Here is a 19,647-nt window from a genome sequence, read left to right as displayed (position 1 = left end):
AATATATTTAGTTCTCATAACCCGACAGCTCGTACCTTTTGTATTTTACTTCAGCTGATGAAAGGCAAAATTAGCAGCCGGCAGAATAATGACAGAATTTGTTTCTACTCATGACCCCCAACAGACTCATCACAGAATTTCTCAGGATCATGGATTCACCAGGCTGGAACACAATTTCCTGTTAATTAATTAGGAGGTTGGACTTTTGACAAATTGGCAGAAAAACAAAATAAAAGCTCTGAATAAGGACAACTTGTTATTCCTTTGGGATAGCAGCAATAATGTGGTTTAGTGTAGTGTTTGGCATCCTATATGGTCACGTAAGCGTTGCTGCAGTTTACCAATGGGGTCCACAGTCTGTGAAGCAGCCTCAGATTCCTTCAGCAGCTATTCCTCTTACTAGTGGTACTAAGCCAGTGGTCAGCATTGATAAATGTAGAGTGGATAATGTTTTCAGGGTTCCTTGTGGCGAACCTAGCATAGATGCTGCTCACTGTGCTGCAATAAACTGCTGTTTTGATGGACACAACTGCTACTATGGGAACACTGGTAAGTTGGTTTAGGCAATCTTCTGATACTGTGGCTGAATCCTGTTGCTTGAGGTATTCCTGAATTCTGTTGATGGCTGTTTTTTTTTCTTGTCCCTAGTGACTGTCCAGTGCACAGTAGATGGCCAGTTTGTACTGGTGGTGGCCAGGGATACAACACTGCCCAGACTGAGCCTGGATTCAATCAGCCTATTGGGAGGAAGTAATGGCTCCTGCAGTGCTGTGGATTATACTGCAAGCTTTGCTATTTACCAGTTTCCTGTGACTGCTTGTGGCACAATAGCAGTGGTTTGTATTGGAGCATTTCAGTTTCAGTTAGCTGGGTCTTGTACATGTGGGGAATATGCCATGGTTGTGTATCCACTTGTCTCCTTCCTCCAGGTGCTAGGTGACTATGTGGTCTATGAGAACAAAATGTCCTCCTCCTATGAAGTTGGAGTAGGACCACTTGGAGCAATCACAAGAGACAGCCATTTTGAGTGAGTAGAACCACCTGCTTCTTGGCAATTATTTGTTTGTGGATGGAGGCTTTGGTAGCAGTCTCCTGAGGGGTGGTTGTTGTCAATATATAATTTGAGCAATGCAGCAGTGCTCTTAAGACCAAGCCCATTGAATTACATTTGTTGAATCAGGTGTGCTTCTGCCTGTTTGGATTGGTCTAGTTCCAAATTCTTAAACGTGTACTATCCACAAAGAAGAGTGGAACAAGTGTCTGGATTATTTTATTTATTTTCACCTAGAACATGTACCCTGAACAGATCAGGCATCTCATTGTCCCTTGTAAATGAAATGGTACACTACTGGTCTGTGGGTTATTGCTAACCTCTTGTTTCTATTTTCAAGGCTTTACTTCCAGTGCAGGTATTCTACTACAGCTGTTGAGGCATTGTCTGTTCAGCTTTCTTCCAATGATCCTCCTCTACCTGTAGTTGCTTCTGGACCCCTCAGAGTAGAATTAAGACTGGGCAATGGTCAATGTACTGTCAAGGGCTGTCCACTAGGTAAGGCTCCTGTGTATTGGCATGGATGTATTTTACTTTTCTCTGGTTTCTCCAATTACCTTCTTTCTCAACAGAACAAGTAGCCTATACCTCATACTACAGTGATGCTGACTACCCTGTGACTAAGGTTCTGAGGGAGCCTGTGTTTGTGGAAGTGCGCATGTTGGGGAGAACTGATCCCAATATTGCCCTGATCTTGGGACACTGCTGGGCAACATCTTCCCCTGACCCCTTCAGCCATCCTCAGTGGGATCTTCTGGTAGATGGGTGAGTTGTACTGCTACTTTGTGTAGTGCTCTAGTACAGGCTGATACTGGCTTGTGTCCTCTTTAGGTGCCCCTACCAGGGTGATCGGTACCTGACCATGCCAATTCCAGTTGATGGGTTACCTGGTCTCCAGTTCCCTAGCCATTACAAGCGCTTTGTCCTCAAGATGTTCACGTTTGTGGATCCTGCCTCTATGGCACCTCTGCAACAGACGGTAACACTTTTGGGTTATTCAAATTGTACAGGGAAACGAGGTGTCCTTTACTGAGTGGTTTGCTCTTTTTCAGGTGTATATCCACTGCAGCACATCTGTATGTCAGCCAACTGCTGCTCAATCTTGTGTGCCGAGCTGTACCAGACAAAGTAAGTTGAACACATTATCTTTAGGAATGTATTTGTTTTTTTTCTGTCTGGCATGACTAAATGAATTTCATGTGAACACTTCCTCCACCCCAACAGGGAGAGATGTGTCTGCAGCAGAAAGGACTTCTCGAGTTACTGTAGTAGTGTCCAGTGGAGAAGTGTGTTATGTTAAGCCCAGATCTGTCCCCTCAACTTAAGTGAAGTGCCATGCCTCATGAAATAAAGATCTTGATTTTGAGTGCTGTGTGAAGATTTCTTTCTAGCAACTGAATATTTAATTGGAATTATGTGACTGGTACATGCTCCATATACTGATTCCCACAGAAGGAGGGAGGTTTACCAGGTGGGTGTCATGTAATCTCCCCTGCAACCAAAATGTTAGTACATGCACTACTGCTTGTCATGATGCATCATGACTAACAATTATTTGGCTGAAGTGCTGGTTAAAGTGGTACTCTGCTATCCTCAATCCCAGTTAGAAATGTATGACTGGGGGGGTTGTCACATGACCCAGCAGGATATGGCCACTTGAACCATTTCTCTGCTCATAAATGTTTTACAATAATACTTTGTTTCTCCATTAGATAACTTGACTTACTTTTGAAACATGTCGGACTCCCAAAATGATAAAACCCCTCCAATCTTTGCATCAACTTGCCCACAAAGAACCAAGAAAAAGAAATGCAGGCACCCTGCGAACCAGCTGCTAAAATTAGCAGCCATGCAAATATCACCTCGCCTAACACAGATTTGATCCTTGCTGAGATTAAATCTCATGGCTGGACATCTTAGATGGGCGATTGAACACCATTGTTACATCAATCTCATCTGTGGAAGGTACTATCACCAGCCTGACTCAATGAGTCCAACAAACTGAAAGTAGGCTTGACGAAAATTCTGAAAACAGAATTTTGGCTGGCGAGGACACTAATCACCAACAAACCGCGTTGCTCATATCCTTGGAGTTGACCATTGGTCAGCTCCAAGCTAAGATCGATGACTTGGAAAATAGAGGCCGGCGAAAGAATCTAAAAGTCATTGTCTACCCCAGAAAGCTGAGGGGTCCATACCATTTACTCAGTATCTTCAAAAAATGCTTCCTATCTGGGTTGGTCTCCTGCATGATTTTCACCTCCTTGGTATAGAGCGTGCTCATCGCTCTCTTGCTCCGGCATCAGGTTCCCCACAAAGGAGCATTCTCTTATGTTTTCTGTGGTGTCCGGATAGGGAGGCTGTTCTGAGGGCAGCGGTTAAACATGAGGTGTCTTTTCACGGCTCACGACTTCGTTTATGGAGTGCATGTTCTCTTGGATGGCCCTACTGGCTTAATTGTGATAATCTTTTATGTTTCATTTTGGTGATTAGTCAGATTTGATTCTATTGCTCCGTCAGTTGGGGACGGGGCTTGGAGAGAGGGTAAAGGGATGTTCCTGTTGTCTGTTATACTTTGTTTTATTACGTATTTGTTAGATTTCTTTCTGCACAATACAATTGTTTTGCATACCATAATCTTTAGATAATTTCTAGATTGTATTTATGATGAGTGATACATTAAAATTGGTTACACTGAATGTAAAGGGTATTGTTGTAAAAAGGAAAAAAATCTTAACATCTCTAAAAAAAAGAGTTATCGATAGGGCTACTTCAAGAAACACATCCTACTGACAGTGAACATGTAAAACTTAAAGGTGATTGGGTAGGTCAAGTCAATCAATCAATCAAATTTTATTTATATAGCGCTTTTCACAACAAAAAGTCATCACAAAGCAGCTTTACAGAGATCCGGGTCCAAGCCTCCTATGAGCAAGCCAGGGGCAACAGTGGCAAGGAAAAACTCCCTCAGCACACGAGGAAGAAACCTTGGAAGGAACCAAGACTCATACGGGGAACCCATCCTCCTCGGGTCGACACCGGAGACACAACAGAGAACAGAAGTAAAAGTGAAATGATGACAGATGAAGGGGTTATAGTAATATAAATGTAGTATATTAGTGATGATGGAGAAGCGGAAAAGAAAATGATGAAGATGATGATATTAGTGATGTATGAGTCTGATGAAGGAGGAGGTGATCAGGGATTCTGTGTGAGTTAAAATTAGGTGCAGAGTTAATCTGAGATAAAACAACATGGCCAGGCATGATAGTGTAGATGAGACAAGGCCAGGATCTTGTACAGGATACACAGGGGCTGAATCAGGGCAACACCTGGAGAGCAGCAGGACATCTCAAAGCATGAGAGAGACAGGAGAAAGAAAGCCAGACAAAGGGAACAAATAAAAATACAGAGGTTAGTAGGGTCATGGTAAAGAACGGGCAAATTTGTCCTGCTTCCACGGGTCAGGCAAGCTTCCACGGGTCAGGCAAGAGAACCCAGCGACAGACAGCGTGTTGGCGGTTACTAGAAAGCTAACTAAAAATGCTGTAGCTATGGTGATATGACAGGGTTAATACAGAACAGTGATAATATGAAAACCAGCCCGAACACCAATAGAGAAGGAGTAACCTCAAATTGAGTGATTAACCAAAAGCTTGTTTGAAAAGGTAGGTTTTTAATCTAGATTTAAAGATTGAGAGTGTGTCTGAGCCCCGAACAGTAACCGGAAGGCTATTCCAGAGTTGAGGAGCTTTGTGAGAAAAGGCTCTTCCTCCTGCTGTGTTTTTCTTAATGCGAGGAACAAAGAGTAGATGGGCATCCTGTGAACGAAGTGTACGTGACGGGCGATAAGGTATGAGAAGTTCAGTAAGATACTGCGGGCCTAAACCATTTAGAGATTTATAAGCTAAGAGGAGTATTTTATAGTCAATGCGAAATTTTACAGTTAGCCAGTGTAGGGACGAGAGAACAGGGGTGATATGTTCGAATTTTCTAGCTCTAGTGAGCACCCTGGCTGCTGCATTTTGAACTAACTGAAGCTTGTGTAACGCTTTGCACGAGCTCCCTGCCAGGAGCACATTGCAGTAGTCTAGACGTGAAGTTATAAAAGCATGCACTAGTTTCTCTGCATTTTTAATGATAAAATATGCCGAATTTTGTACCTAGTAACAAGACTTCAGTTTTATCAGAATTTAACATGAGAAAATTTTGCATCATCCAGTCTTTAATTTCAGTTAGACATTCTGTTATTTTATGTAGACAAGCAACATCATTAGGTTTGGCTGATATATACAGTTGTGTGTCATCAGCATTCAACAGTGGAATTGAATCCCATGCTTACGGATTAGTCTACCCAGTGGCAGCATGTAGAGTGTGAACAATACAGGGCCAAGCACTGATACTTGTGGAACACCATATTTAACTAAAGTATGATTAGAGGATTTATTATTCAGATAAACAAATTGATAACGATCGGATAAATAAGATCTGAACCAAGAGAGGGCAGATCCTTTTATTCCTACCAGATTTTCCAGCCTATCAAGAAGCATCACATGATCTATGGTATCAAATGCTGCACTAAGGTCAAGCAGCACCAGAATAGAGATATAGCCCTTATCATGTGAAAGGAGTAAGTCATTAGTTACTCTTGTTAGAGCCGTTTCTGTGCTGTGATTTGGTCTAAATCCAGACTGAAAAATGTCATGAATGTCATTGTTTTGTAGATAAGAGCACAACTGCTGTGACACGACTTTTTCTAGAATCTTAGCAATAAAAGGGAGGTTTGATATTGGCCTGTAGTTTGCGAGTACAAGAGGGTCAAGATTGGGTTTTTTAATAATTGGTTTGATTACCGCTAGTTTCAGAGGTTTTGGTACATATCCAATGTTGAGGGATGAGTTTATTATTGTGAGCAATGGTCTAATGACTTTAGGTCAAATTTGTTTAAATAATTGTGTTGGTACAGGATCCAGTAAGCATGAAGTTGATTTAGATGAGCTAATTAAACTAAGCAAGTCATTTTCATCGACAGAATTCAAGTAGTCTAAGTGCACCTCAGAGCTGGCGGGGGGTTCATCAACAAAAGCCGATGTGACTTTGGACTGATTTTGGATTTTGAGGCGAATGCAATCAATTGTTTCATTAAAAAACCTCATAAAGTCGTTGCTACAGAAATCAGAAGGGACAATGGGGTTGATTTCCTTTTTGTTGCCAATTAGATTTGATACAGTGCTAAAAAGGAATCTAGGGTTGTCTTTGTTGTTTTCTATAAGGGAAGAGATGTACTGTGATTTGGCTTTAGATAAGGCATGTTTGTAGTCGGTGAGGCTGTGCTGCCATGCAATTCGGAAACTTTCTAGTTTTGTGTGTCTCCATTTACGTTCATGGTTACGAGCAGCCAGTTTTAATGCACGCATGCTGTCACTGTACCATGGAGCAAGCCTTTTCTCTCTAAATTGTTTGGTCTTGACTGGTGCAACACTATCTAGGTTTGTACACAATAAGTATTGTAGGTTGTTTGTAATGAGCTCAAGGTCATTTGGGTGAGTTGGAAAAGAAATGGTGGTAAGGTCTGGAAGGTTGTTGATAAAATCACTAACTGTTGAGGATGTTATAGTGCGCTTTCTAATATAGCGTGGTTGTGGACAAATATCAAAGTTTAACGCAATTTCATATGTGATTAGATGGTGATCAGAGATGGTCTCCTGTAGCGAGAGATTGGATAGATTCTTTATCTCAATGCCCCGTGTTAACACTAGGTCCAATGTGTGTTTGCATTGATGAGTGGGCCCAGTAACATTCTGAGTGAACCCTAGCGCATCCAAAATTGATTCAAATGCAATTTTAAGTGGATCATGGTCCTTCTCAAAGTGAATATTGAAATCACAAACAATTAAGGCCTTTTCTGAAACGGTAACTACACTTGAGAGAAAATCACCAAATTCACAAAGAAATCCTGTATAAGGGCCAGGAGGACGATAGATTGTGATGAGCATAAACGAGTGCTGCCTTTTTGTTGCAGTGACTTTAAGAGTAAGTACTTCAAAGGATTTAGTATCATAACTAGATTTTTTTGTTGTGTCAGTGGTAGGGTCATAAATTGTGGCTACACCACCACAAAGACCAGATGTTCGTGGGCAACTGTAATAGCTGAAGCCAGGGGGAGTGGACTCATTTAGGGCAATGTATTCATTGGGTTTAGCCCATGTTTTGCAGAGACATAATGCATAGAGTTTGTTATCAGTAATAATATTCACAGACAGTGAATGCTTTGCATGTTAGAGAGCATATATTTAAAAGCCCTAATTTAATGCTGGAAGTGCTGAAATATTGCGTTCGCTGCAGTGCCTTGGTGTTAATTCTAATTAGGTTGTTAAAACTGTTTTTTGGACGTTTGTGATAACAAGCTTTGCGGGGAACAGACACAGAGAGAACTACGGATCCTAGACGGCTCGGATGAAGCCCATCCCAACGATACAGGGCCGGACGGGTGTGATGTCCTTCACAAGTCTACTTTTCTTCTTTTAGTTCAGGGCGTAGCTATTCTTATAAATAAAAATATCCCGTTCATTCTTGATTTTGAAATACGGGATCCCGAAGGTCACTTTATTTTAATTGCAGGCACAATTCTTGGACAGTCTATTACCATAATGATAGTTTATGCTCCTAATGACGACTGCCCCCATTTTATGTCTAATCTTGTTTTATTGTTTAATCAACATTGCAAAGGTTTTGGACTATTGGCCGGGGACTTAATTTAATTGCGTTCTTCATAATATATTATGAAGATAGATCTTCATTTACCCCACCACCAAACCGCAAATGTTCTAAAACTCTCAAAAATCTCTGCAATGACATTGGCTTGGTTAATATATGGAGAGAACGGCACCCTTTGATCAAAGATTATACATTTTATTCTAACCCGCACCAATCATATTCAAGACTAGATTATATTTTTATGCCTGTTCGTTAAATACCTACAGTAATGACTTGTCATATTGGTCCCATATTGTTTTCTGACCATAACCCTGTTTATTTAATCTTAATTTTTCTGTAATGTTTTCAAAGACCAAAATCTGAAAATATAACTCATCGTTGCTGAATAATACTGCTTTCTGTGAAACAATTTGGAGTTCCATTAAAAATTATTGGTCAGAAGATCAACTCTCTCCAGTATCCTCATGCATATTGTGGGATGCTGCCAAGGCAACCATTCGTGGCCATTTAATTTGTCAGCGCTCTTTTATTAAAAAATCACGTGAGAAAATTAGGCAAGCTCTGGAAGATGAGATACTCCATTTAGAACAGCAACATAAACAATTACCCAACCAAAATAATTGGTATCAATTGGTTAAAGCAAGAGCAAAATTTCTTCAATTCTTCTTCATTACACAGATTACATAAAGAAAAATCTCTTCTCATCTAAGCAGAAATATTATGAATATGGGAATAGACCGAGTAGATTGTTAGCCTATCAAATAAAGAGGCCGATAGAATGCTTAATGCTCCATTTACTGAAGAAGAGGTCTGGGAGGCGATCCAGTCCATGCCTTCTGGTAAGGCCCCTGAATTGGACGGATACCCTATAGAGTTTTATAAAAAATTTTGGCCTGAATTATCACCTATTCTTATGCCTGTCCTTCAACATTTATATGAACATAATACTATACCAGATTCGTGGAAAACTGTCTCTATCTGTTTGCTTCTAAAAAAGGTAAAGATCCACTAGAATGTTTTTCTTATAGACCAATAAGTTTATTGAATGTGGATTTTAAAATCATTGCTAAGGTACTAGCTCGTAGACTTGATGATTTGTTGCCACAGTTGATACATCCCGATCAAACGGGCTTTGTGAGATCAAGATATGGATCGGATAATGTGCGCCGAGCTCTTAATATTACAGATTATCGCAGTAGAAACACAGCCCCTGCTATGATTGTTTCTCTCGATGCTGAAAAAGCGTTTGACATGGTTCATTGGGATTTTTTATTTGTTGTATTGGAGAAAGTCAACCTGGGATCGTTTTTTATTAGTTTCATCAAATCACTTTACTCTTCCTCCACTGCAGTATTTAGTACTAAGAGTTTTCTCTCTAAAATGTTTCCAGTAGGCAGGGGTTGTCGTCAAGGATGTCCGCTCTCTCCTCTTCTTTTCTCTCTGGTAATAGAACCCCTAGCTCAGTCAATCAGATGTAATAAACTTCTTTCTGGTATCAAGATTGGTGGAGACCTATTTCTCTCTATGCAGATGATGTTCTTTTGTATTTATATAATCCAGAAGTTTCTGTTAATGTTGTTCTTGATTTAATATCTGATTATAGTATGGTTTCTGGTTATAAAATTAATCTTAGCAAATCATTGGCCTTACCCATTAACATACCACAGGATGCCGGTATACGGCAATCATCCCCTTTCCAAATCTCTGATGAGGGATTTAGATATCTTGGTGTATTTATTACACCTAAGCTTGATCATTTATTTGCTGCCAATTATCCATCACTTTGGGGCAAAATAGAACAGGATTTACGTGTCTGGTCTTCTCTTCCGAATTCATTCTTTGGCCGAATTAATATTATAAAAATTAATGTTCTACCCTGACTTAATTATTATTTTCAAACTCTTCCTTGCTATATTTCATCAAATATTTTAAGAACATAAACACTATTATAACAGACTATATCTGGAACAGAAAGAAACCTCGAATGAAGTTTTCAAAACTTACTAAACCAAAAGAACTGGGAGGTGCTTCCCTTCCGAATTTCCAACTTTACTACTGGTCTGCGCAAATTAAACATATGACATCATGGTTCTTAGACAGGTCCAAATCTAAATGGGTTGAAACTGAGGCCTATTTTTGTAAACTATTTGAGTTAAAATCTCTTCCGTTTGTCAGTTCATTAGAAAAAATATTTATATTATAAAGGATAAATATATTATTTATAACACACTTCTGGCTTGGAGGGACATCAGACGATATTTGAAAATCCCAAATCACATCTCATTGTACTCTCCAATTTCCTTTAACCCGGATATTCCTTACCAGCTTAGAACTCTAGGACTGCATAATTGATGACGTTTGAGCAGTTAAGAGCACAGTTTACAGTTCCAAATTCAGGTTTTTATAAGTATCTGCAGTTGCGTCATTTTGTAGACTCTCTATCTAGGGAACACAAACTCCGTATGGTTCTAACAGATGTGGAGAAGTTCTTTGTTAAACGAGATGGCTTCCGGTGTAAAATTTCTTTCATATATTCTACTCTGTCTACTGCCATCAATTCAAGCAATAATTCTTTAAAACATGTCTGGGAAAGGGATACAGACATTAAATTTGATGATGATGCATGGAACAATATGTATAAGAAAATATTTTCTTAAATGTACCTCTATTAATATACAAGAGCAGAATTTTAAAATTTTCTATAGATCATAACTTACCCCAATGCATCTTCATAAGATGTTTAACAATGTAACCTCACTCTGCCCTAAATGCAATGTTAGCGAAGGTACACTTATGCATATGTTGCGGAAATGTACAAAAATTCAATTATTTTGGAGAGAAGTTCATCAAGACATTAAATAAATTTTGGACAAGAACTTCAATATGTCACCAAGTTTTATAGTCCTGTGTTTAAATGAAAACCAGGCATATTTGTTAGGGACTTTAACATACTTAGCAAAAAAATGTATCTTGTTGTTGTGGATTTCACCAGATGTTCCTTTATTTAAAATGTGGCTGTCACAAATCTCAGATTTCTCCCTCTAGAAAAGCTCACTTTTGAAATCCATAACAGACATCAAACATTTTGTGAAATCTGGTTATCAGTTTGAAAATTGTTGGGTGATAAATTATATATATATATATATATATATATATATATATATATATATATATATATATATATATATATATATAATATTATTTTTTTCATTTGTTGTGTTTTTTTTATATGCTTGTATTCTTGCAAAATTCAATAAATATATAATTGACAAAAGAAATGTATGACTTTTTTCATATCCCTGTACTCTCCCCAGTGCTTGAGTATGCATCTGAGGCTGTTAACATAAGGCTTAATTTAAAATTGAATCCAGCTGTAGTGTCCTAATGTCATGTTCCTTAAACTCATACTCAATTTCTCAAAATCAATTTATATAGAGTGCTTTTGATTTATTTTATTATTTTGTTTAAAACTAATGTCACAAAGCAGCTTTACAAATTTAGTATCAGAACAGTTAACAATGCAAATCAGAAAGCTCCATGCAAGCAACCCAGAGGTGACAGTGGCAGGGAAAAACTCCCTTTAGGCTGGAGGAAGAAACCTTGGGAGGAACCAAGACCACAAGGAGTACCCATCCTCCTCCTGATCAAACTACTGAAAGAAAAAAAAACAATTCACCAGTTAAGTCTCATTATAGTAAAGTGCAGGTATTAGAGTAATGATGGAAGTAATGGGGATTAATGCAATAATGGTGATAGTGGCGTCAGTCTGGGGTCATAACAGTGCTTGAAGCATCATCCAGTGTTGCTTATCATGGTTGTTCATAATGTGTGATGAGTTCTTGCAGGTGTTCAGGGGCAAGAACATTCAAGGATTTATACGTTAGTTAAAGACTTTCGTAATCAATACGGAATTCAGCTGGAAGCCATTATGTTTCTGCTGGAACATCCTGACAGTAGCGCACTGCAATAAGCTAATCTCGACACAAAAGCATGTATTATTTTTTCTGCATCTGGCAGGGATAAGGCATTACTTAATATTGAGATATTGCAAAGATGTAGGAAATCTGCTTTTGCAATAATTCCTATATGCTGATCAAATGACACCCAGATTTTTAACTGATGAACTTGGAAGTATATGGGACATCAGCATAATGTAGTATTAAGTGCGATGCCTTATGTATAGCATGTTTTGGACATAAAAGGAGAACCTCTGTTTTGTCACTGTTTATTAGAAGGGTTGTACGACATCCAGTGCTTCACATTTTTATACAGTCTCCGTTTTCTTAAGTGTTGGTTTGTCATCTGGTTTGGCTGATATGTATAACTGTGTATCATCAGCATAAATGTGGATGGTAATGCCATGCCTGCTAATAACTCTGCCCAGTGGCATCATGTATAATATGAATGATAAAGGTCCTAAAATGAGATTCCAAATCTCATCACAATTTTTGTGTGGTTAGAGGAGAAATTATTTATTTTTAAGAACTGATAGCGATCTGTAAATTAAGACTTAAACCATGATAAGACTGTTCCTGTGATTCCTACCATGTTCTGTAGTCTTTCTAGCAGGACAGTATGATCAATTGTATCAAAAGCTGCACTGAGGTCAAGTTGCACCAGCATGCATGCGCAGCCTTGATCAGAGGTGAGAAGAAAGTCATTTGTTATCTTAACTAGAGCCATCTCAGTGCTATGGTGTGGCCTAAAACCAAATTGAAAATTCTCATAAATATTATTTTTATACAGGTATGAGTAAAGTTGTTGGGCCACGACCTTTTCTAAGATCTTAGAAACAAAAGGCAGGTTAGAAATAGGTCTGTAATTGGATAAGGATCAAGATTAGTTTTCTTGATCATGGGTTTAATAACTATTAGTTTATATGATTTAACCCTAACCCTTATACAGGATTTCTTTGTGAATTTGGTGATTTTCTCTCAAGTGTAGTTACCGTTTCAGAAAAGGCCTTAATTGTTTGTGATTTCAATATTCACTTTGAGAAGGACCATGATCCACTTAAAATTGCATTTGAATCAGTTTTGGATGCGCTAGGGTTCACTCAGAATGTAACTGGGCCCACTCATCAATGCAAACACACATTGGACCTAGTGTTAACACGGGGCATTGAGATAAAGAATCTATCCAATCTCTCGCTACAGGAGACCATCTCTGATCACCATCTAATCACATATGAAATTGCGTTAAACTTTGATATTTGTCCACAACCACGCTATATTAGAAAGCGCACTATAACATCCTCAACAGTTAGTGATTTTATCAACAACCTTCCAGACCTTACCACCATTTCTTTTCCAACTCACCCAAATGACCTTGAGCTCATTACAAACAACCTACAATACTTATTGTGTACAAACCTAGATAGTGTTGCACCAGTCAAGACCAAACAATTTAGAGAGAAAAGGCTTGCTCCATGGTACAGTGACAGCATGCGTGCATTAAAACTGGCTGCTCGTAACCATGAACGTAAATGGAGACACACAAAACTAGAATGTTTCCGAATTGCATGGCAGCACAGCCTCACCGACTACAAACATGCCTTATCTAAAGCCAAATCACAGTACATCTCTTCCCTTATAGAAAACAACAAAGACAACCCTAGATTCCTTTTTAGCACTGTATCAAATCTAATTGGCAACAAAAAGGAAATCAACCCCATTGTCCCTTCTGATTTCTGTAGCAACGACTTTATGAGGTTTTTTAATGAAACAATTGATTGCATTCGCCTCAAAATCCAAAATCAGTCCAAAGTCACATCGGCTTTTGTTGATGAACCCCCCGCCAGCTCTGAGGTGCACTTAGACTACTTGAATTCTGTCGATGAAAATGACTTGCTTAGTTTAACTAGCTCATCTAAATCAACTTCATGCTTACTGGATCCTGTACCAACACAATTATTTAAACAAATTTGACCTAAAGTCATTAAACCATTGCTCACAATAATAAACTCATCCCTCAACATTGGATATGTACCAAAACCTCTGAAACTAGCGGTAATCAAACCAATTATTAAAAAACCCAATCTTGACCCTCTTGTACTCGCAAACTACAGGCCAATATCAAACCTCCCTTTTATTGCTAAGATTCTAGAAAAAGTCGTGTCACAGCAGTTGTGCTCTTATCTACAAAACAATGACATTCATGACATTTTTCAGTCTGGATTTAGACCAAATCACAGCACAGAAACGGCTCTAACAAGAGTAACTAATGACTTACTCCTTTCACATGATAAGGGCTATATCTCTATTCTGGTGCTGCTTGACCTTAGTGCAGCATTTGATACCATAGATCATGTGATGCTTCTTGATAGGCTGGAAAATCTGGTAGGAATAAAAGGATCTGCCCTCTCTTGGTTCAGATCTTATTTATCCGATCGTTATCAATTTGTTTATCTGAATAATAAATCCTCTAATCATACTTTAGTTAAATATGGTGTTCCACAAGTATCAGTGCTTGGCCCTGTATTGTTCACACTCTACATGCTGCCACTGGGTAGACTAATCCGTAAGCATGGGATTCAATTCCACTGTTGAATGCTGATGACACACAACTGTATATATCAGCCAAACCTAATGATGTTGCTTGTCTACATAAAATAACAGAATGTCTAACTGAAATTAAAGACTGGATGATGCAAAATTTTCTCATGTTAAATTCTGATAAAACTGAAGTCTTGTTACTAGGTACAAAATTCGGCATATTTTATCATTAAAAATGCAGAGAAACTAGTGCATGCTTTTATAACTTCACGTCTAGACTACTGCAATGTGCTCCTGGCAGGGAGCTCGTGCAAAGCGTTACACAAGCTTCAGTTAGTTCAAAATGCAGCAGCCAGGGTGCTCACTAGAGCTAGAAAATTCGAACATATCACCCCAGTTCTCTCGTCCCTACACTGGCTAACTGTAAAATTTCGCATTGACTATAAAATACTCCTCTTAGCTTATAAATCTCTAAATGGTTTAGGCCCGCAGTATCTTACTGAACTTCTCATACCTTATCGCCCGTCACGTACACTTCGTTCACAGGATGCCCATCTACTCTTTGTTCCTCGCATTAAGAAAAACACAGCAGGAGGAAGAGCCTTTTCTCACAAAGCTCCTCAACTCTGGAATAGCCTTCCGGTTACTGTTCGGGGCTCAGACACACTCTCAATCTTTAAATCTAGATTAAAAACCTACCTTTTCAAACAAGCTTTTGGTTAATCACTCAATTTGAGGTTACTCCTTCTCTATTGGTGTTCGGGCTGGTTTTCATATTATCACTGTTCTGTATTAACCCTGTCATATCACCATAGCTACAGCATTTTTAGTTAGCTTTCTAGTAACCGCCAACACGCTGTCTGTCGCTGGGTTCTCTTGCCTGACCCGTGGAAGCTTGCCTGACCCGTGGAAGCAGGACAAATTTGCCCGTTCTTTACCATGACCCTACTAACCTCTGTATTTTTATTTGTTCCCTTTGTCTGGCTTTCTTTCTCCTGTCTCTCTCATGCTTTGAGATGTCCTGCTGCTCTCCAGGTGTTGCCCTGATTCAGCCCCTGTGTATCCTGTACAAGATCCTGGCCTTGTCTCATCTACACTATCATGCCTGGCCATGTTGTTTTATCTCAGATTAACTCTGCACCTAATTTTAACTCACACAGAATCCCTGATCACCTCCTCCTTCATCAGACTCATACATCACTAATATCATCATCTTCATCATTTTCTTTTCCGCTTCTCCATCATCACTAATATACTACATTTATATTACTATAACCCCTTCATCTGTCATCATTTCACTTTTACTTCTGTTCTCTGTTGTGTCTCCGGTGTCGACCCGAGGAGGATGGGTTCCCCGTATGAGTCTTGGTTCCTTCCAAGGTTTCTTCCTCGTGTGCTGAGGGAGTTTTTCCTTGCCACTGTTGCCCCTGGCTTGCTCATAGGAGGCTTGGACCCGGATCTCTGTAAAGCTGCTTTGTGACGACTTTTTGTTGTGAAAAGCGCTATATAAATAAAATTTGATTGATTGATTGACTTGACCTACCCAATCACCTTTAAGTTTTACATGTTCACTGTCAGTAGGATGTGTTTCTTGAAGTAGCCCTATCGATAACTCTTTTTTTTAGAGATGTTAAGATTTTTTTCCTTTTTACAACAATACCCTTTACATTCAGTGTAACCAATTTTAATGTATCACTCATCATAAATACAATCTAGAAATTATCTAAAGATTATGGTATGCAAAACAATTGTATTGTGCAGAAAGAAATCTAACAAATACGTAATAAAACAAAGTATAACAGACAACAGGAACATCCCTTTACCCTCTCTCCAAGCCCCGTCCCCAACTGACGGAGCAATAGAATCAAATCTGACTAATCACCAAAATGAAACATAAAAGATTATCACAATTAAGCCAGTAGGCCCATCCAAGAGAACATGCACTCCATAAACGAAGTCGTGAGCCGTGAAAAGACACCATGTTTAACCGCTGCCCTCAGAACAGCCTCCCTATCCGGACACCACAGAAAACATAAGAGAATGCTCCTTTGTGGGGAACCTGATGCCGGAGCAAGAGAGCGATGAGCACGCTCTATACCAAGGAGGTGAAAATCATGCAGGAGACCAACCCAGATAGGAAGCATTTTTTGAAGATACTGAGTAAATGGTATGGACCCCTCAGCTTTCTGGGGTAGACAATGACTTTTAGATTCTTTCGCCGGCCTCTATTTTCCAAGTCATCGATCTTAGCTTGGAGCTGACCAATGGTCAACTCCAAGGATATGAGCAACGCGGTTTGTTGGTGATTAGTGTCCTCGCCAGCCAAAATTCTGTTTTCAGAATTTTCGTCAAGCCTACTTTCAGTTTGTTGGACTCATTGAGTCAGGCTGGTGATAGTACCTTCCACAGATGAGATTGATGTAACAATGGTGTTCAATCGCCCATCTAAGATGTCCAGCCATGAGATTTAATCTCAGCAAGGATCAAATCTGTGTTAGGCGAGGTGATATTTGCATGGCTGCTAATTTTAGCAGCTGGTTCGCAGGGTGCCTGCATTTCTTTTTCTTGGTTCTTTGTGGGCAAGTTGATGCAAAGATTGGAGGGGTTTTATCATTTTGGGAGTCCGACATGTTTCAAAAGTAAGTCAAGTTATCTAATGGAGAAACAAAGTATTATTGTAAAACATTTATGAGCAGAGAAATGGTTCAAGTGGCCATATCCTGCTGGGTCATGTGACAACCCCCCCAGTCATACATTTCTAACTGGGATTGAGGATAGCAGAGTACCACTTTAACCAGCACTTCAGCCAAATAATTGTTAGTCATGATGCATCATGACAAGCAGTAGTGCATGTACTAACATTTTGGTTGCAGGGGAGATTACATGACACCCACCTGGTAAACCTCCCTCCTTCTGTGGGAATCAGTATATGGAGCATGTACCAGTCACATAATTCCAATTAAATATTCAGTTGCTAGAAAGAAATCTTCACACAGCACTCAAAATCAAGATCTTTATTTCATGAGGCATGGCACTTCACTTAAGTTGAGGGGACAGATCTGGGCTTAACATAACACACTTCTCCACTGGACACTACTACAGTAACTCGAGAAGTCCTTTCTGCTGCAGACACATCTCTCCCTGTTGGGGTGGAGGAAGTGTTCACATGAAATTCATTTAGTCATGCCAGACAGAAAAAAAACAAATACATTCCTAAAGATAATGTGTTCAACTTACTTTGTCTGGTACAGCTCGGCACACAAGATTGAGCAGCAGTTGGCTGACATACAGATGTGCTGCAGTGGATATACACCTGAAAAAGAGCAAACCACTCAGTAAAGGACACCTCGTTTCCCTGTACAATTTGAATAACCCAAAAGTGTTACCGTCTGTTGCAGAGGTGCCATAGAGGCAGGATCCACAAACGTGAACATCTTGAGGACAAAGCGCTTGTAATGGCTAGGGAACTGGAGACCAGGTAACCCATCAACTGGAATTGGCATGGTCAGGTACCGATCACCCTGGTAGGGGCACCTAAAGAGGACACAAGCCAGTATCAGCCTGTACTAGAGCACTACACAAAGTAGCAGTACAACTCACCCATCTACCAGAAGATCCCACTGAGGATGGCTGAAGGGGTCAGGGGAAGATGTTGCCCAGCAGTGTCCCAAGATCAGGGCAATATTGGGATCAGTTCTCCCCAACATGCGCACTTCCACAAACACAGGCTCCCTCAGAACCTTAGTCACAGGGTAGTCAGCATCACTGTAGTATGAGGTATAGGCTACTTGTTCTGTTGAGAAAGAAGGTAATTGGAGAAACCAGAGAAAAGTAAAATACATCCATGCCAATACACAGGAGCCTTACCTAGTGGACAGCCCTTGACAGTACATTGACCATTGCCCAGTCTTAATTCTACTCTGAGGGGTCCAGAAGCAACTACAGGTAGAGGAGGATCATTGGAAGAAAGCTGAACAGACAATGCCTCAACAGCTGTAGTAGAATACCTGCACTGGAAGTAAAGCCTTGAAAATAGAAACAAGAGGTTAGCAATAACCCACAGACCAGTAGTGTACCATTTCATTTACAAGGGACAATGAGATGCCTGATCTGTTCAGGGTACATGTTCTAGGTGAAAATAAATAAAATAATCCAGACACTTGTTCCACTCTTCTTTGTGGATAGTACACGTTTAAGAATTTGGAACTAGACCAATTCAAACAGGCAGAAGCACACCTGATTCAACAAATGTAATTCAATGGGCTTGGTCTTAAGAGCACTGCTGCATTGCTCAAATTATATATTGACAACAACCACCCCTCAGGAGACTGCTACCAAAGCCTCCATCCACAAACAAATAATTGCCAAGAAGCAGGTGGTTCTACTCACTCAAAATGGCTGTCTCTTGTGATTGCTCCAAGTGGTCCTACTCCAACTTCATAGGAGGAGGACATTTTGTTCTCATAGACCACATAGTCACCTAGCACCTGGAGGAAGGAGACAAGTGGATACACAACCATGGCATATTCCCCACATGTACAAGACCCAGCTAACTGAAACTGAAATGCTCCAATACAAACCACTGCTATTGTGCCACAAGCAGTCACAGGAAACTGGTAAATAGCAAAGCTTGCAGTATAATCCACAGCACTGCAGGAGCCATTACTTCCTCCCAATAGGCTGATTGAATCCAGGCTCAGTCTGGGCAGTGTTGTATCCCTGGCCACCACCAGTACAAACTGGCCATCTACTGTGCACTGGACAGTCACTAGGGACAAGAAAAAAAAACAGCCATCAACAGAATTCAGGAATACCTCAAGCAACAGGATTCAGCCACAGTATCAGAAGATTGCCTAAACCAACTTACCAGTGTTCCCATAGTAGCAGTTGTGTCCATCAAAACAGCAGTTTATTGCAGCACAGTGAGCAGCATCTATGCTAGGTTCGCCACAAGGAACCCTGAAAACATTATCCACTCTACATTTATCAATGCTGACCACTGGCTTAGTACCACTAGTAAGAGGAATAGCTGCTGAAGGAATCTGAGGCTGCTTCACAGACTGTGGACCCCATTGGTAAACTGCAGCAACGCTTACGTGACCATATAGGATGCCAAACACTACACTAAACCACATTATTGCTGCTATCCCAAAGGAATAACAAGTTGTCCTTATTCAGAGCTTTTATTTTGTTTTCCTGCCAATTTGTCAAAAGCCCAACCTCCTAATTAATTAACAGGAAATTGTGTTCCAGCCTGGTGAATCCATGATCCTGAGAAATTCTGTGATGAGTCTGTTGGGGGTCATGAGTAGAAACAAATTCTGTCATTATTCTGCCGGCTGCTAATTTTGCCTTTCATCAGCTGAAGTAAAATACAAAAGGTAC

The 19,647-nt window shown here is 39.8% G+C and overlaps 2 protein-coding genes across 2 annotated transcripts; one reads left to right on the top strand and one right to left on the bottom strand.

Moving 5' to 3' along the window:
• The first annotated feature begins 257 nt into the window (after nt 1-257).
• Nucleotides 258-2,417, top strand: LOC136701794 (zona pellucida sperm-binding protein 4-like). Its single transcript, XM_066676511.1, has 8 exons — nt 258-549; nt 649-836; nt 930-1,027; nt 1,392-1,549; nt 1,624-1,816; nt 1,883-2,030; nt 2,104-2,179; nt 2,276-2,417. Exons 1-8 carry the CDS (start codon nt 282-284, stop codon nt 2,374-2,376), a joined length of 1,230 nt encoding a protein of 409 aa, XP_066532608.1. The 5' UTR covers nt 258-281; the 3' UTR covers nt 2,377-2,417.
• Nucleotides 2,418-17,261: 14,844 nt separating this feature from the next.
• LOC136701784 (zona pellucida sperm-binding protein 4-like) lies at nt 17,262-19,421 on the bottom strand. Its single transcript, XM_066676497.1, has 8 exons — nt 19,130-19,421; nt 18,843-19,030; nt 18,652-18,749; nt 18,130-18,287; nt 17,863-18,055; nt 17,649-17,796; nt 17,500-17,575; nt 17,262-17,403 (listed from the first exon to the last, which is right to left on the bottom strand). Exons 1-8 carry the CDS (start codon nt 19,395-19,397, stop codon nt 17,303-17,305), a joined length of 1,230 nt encoding a protein of 409 aa, XP_066532594.1. The 5' UTR covers nt 19,398-19,421; the 3' UTR covers nt 17,262-17,302.
• Between the last annotated feature and the right edge of the window lie 226 nt (nt 19,422-19,647).

This window comes from Hoplias malabaricus, chromosome 7 (genome assembly GCF_029633855.1).
Source record: "Hoplias malabaricus isolate fHopMal1 chromosome 7, fHopMal1.hap1, whole genome shotgun sequence".
Lineage (NCBI taxonomy): Eukaryota > Metazoa > Chordata > Actinopteri > Characiformes > Erythrinidae > Hoplias > Hoplias malabaricus.
This window is presented reverse-complemented; position numbering and strand designations above follow the sequence as displayed.

Excerpts from the sequence above, each read along its gene's own strand:
- LOC136701794 (XM_066676511.1), top strand. The coding sequence starts at position 282 with ATGTGGTTTAGTGTAGTGTTTGGCATCCTATATGGTCACGTAAGCGTT. Across the intron at positions 1,028-1,391 it reads ACAAGAGACAGCCATTTTGA|GCTTTACTTCCAGTGCAGGT; the intron begins GTGAGTAGAACC and ends TCTATTTTCAAG. Across the intron at positions 1,817-1,882 it reads TGGGATCTTCTGGTAGATGG|GTGCCCCTACCAGGGTGATC; the intron begins GTGAGTTGTACT and ends TGTCCTCTTTAG.
- LOC136701784 (XM_066676497.1), bottom strand. The coding sequence starts at position 19,397 with ATGTGGTTTAGTGTAGTGTTTGGCATCCTATATGGTCACGTAAGCGTT. Across the intron at positions 17,576-17,648 it reads TGGCACCTCTGCAACAGACG|GTGTATATCCACTGCAGCAC; the intron begins GTAACACTTTTG and ends GCTCTTTTTCAG. Across the intron at positions 17,404-17,499 it reads GCCGAGCTGTACCAGACAAA|GGAGAGATGTGTCTGCAGCA; the intron begins GTAAGTTGAACA and ends CCACCCCAACAG.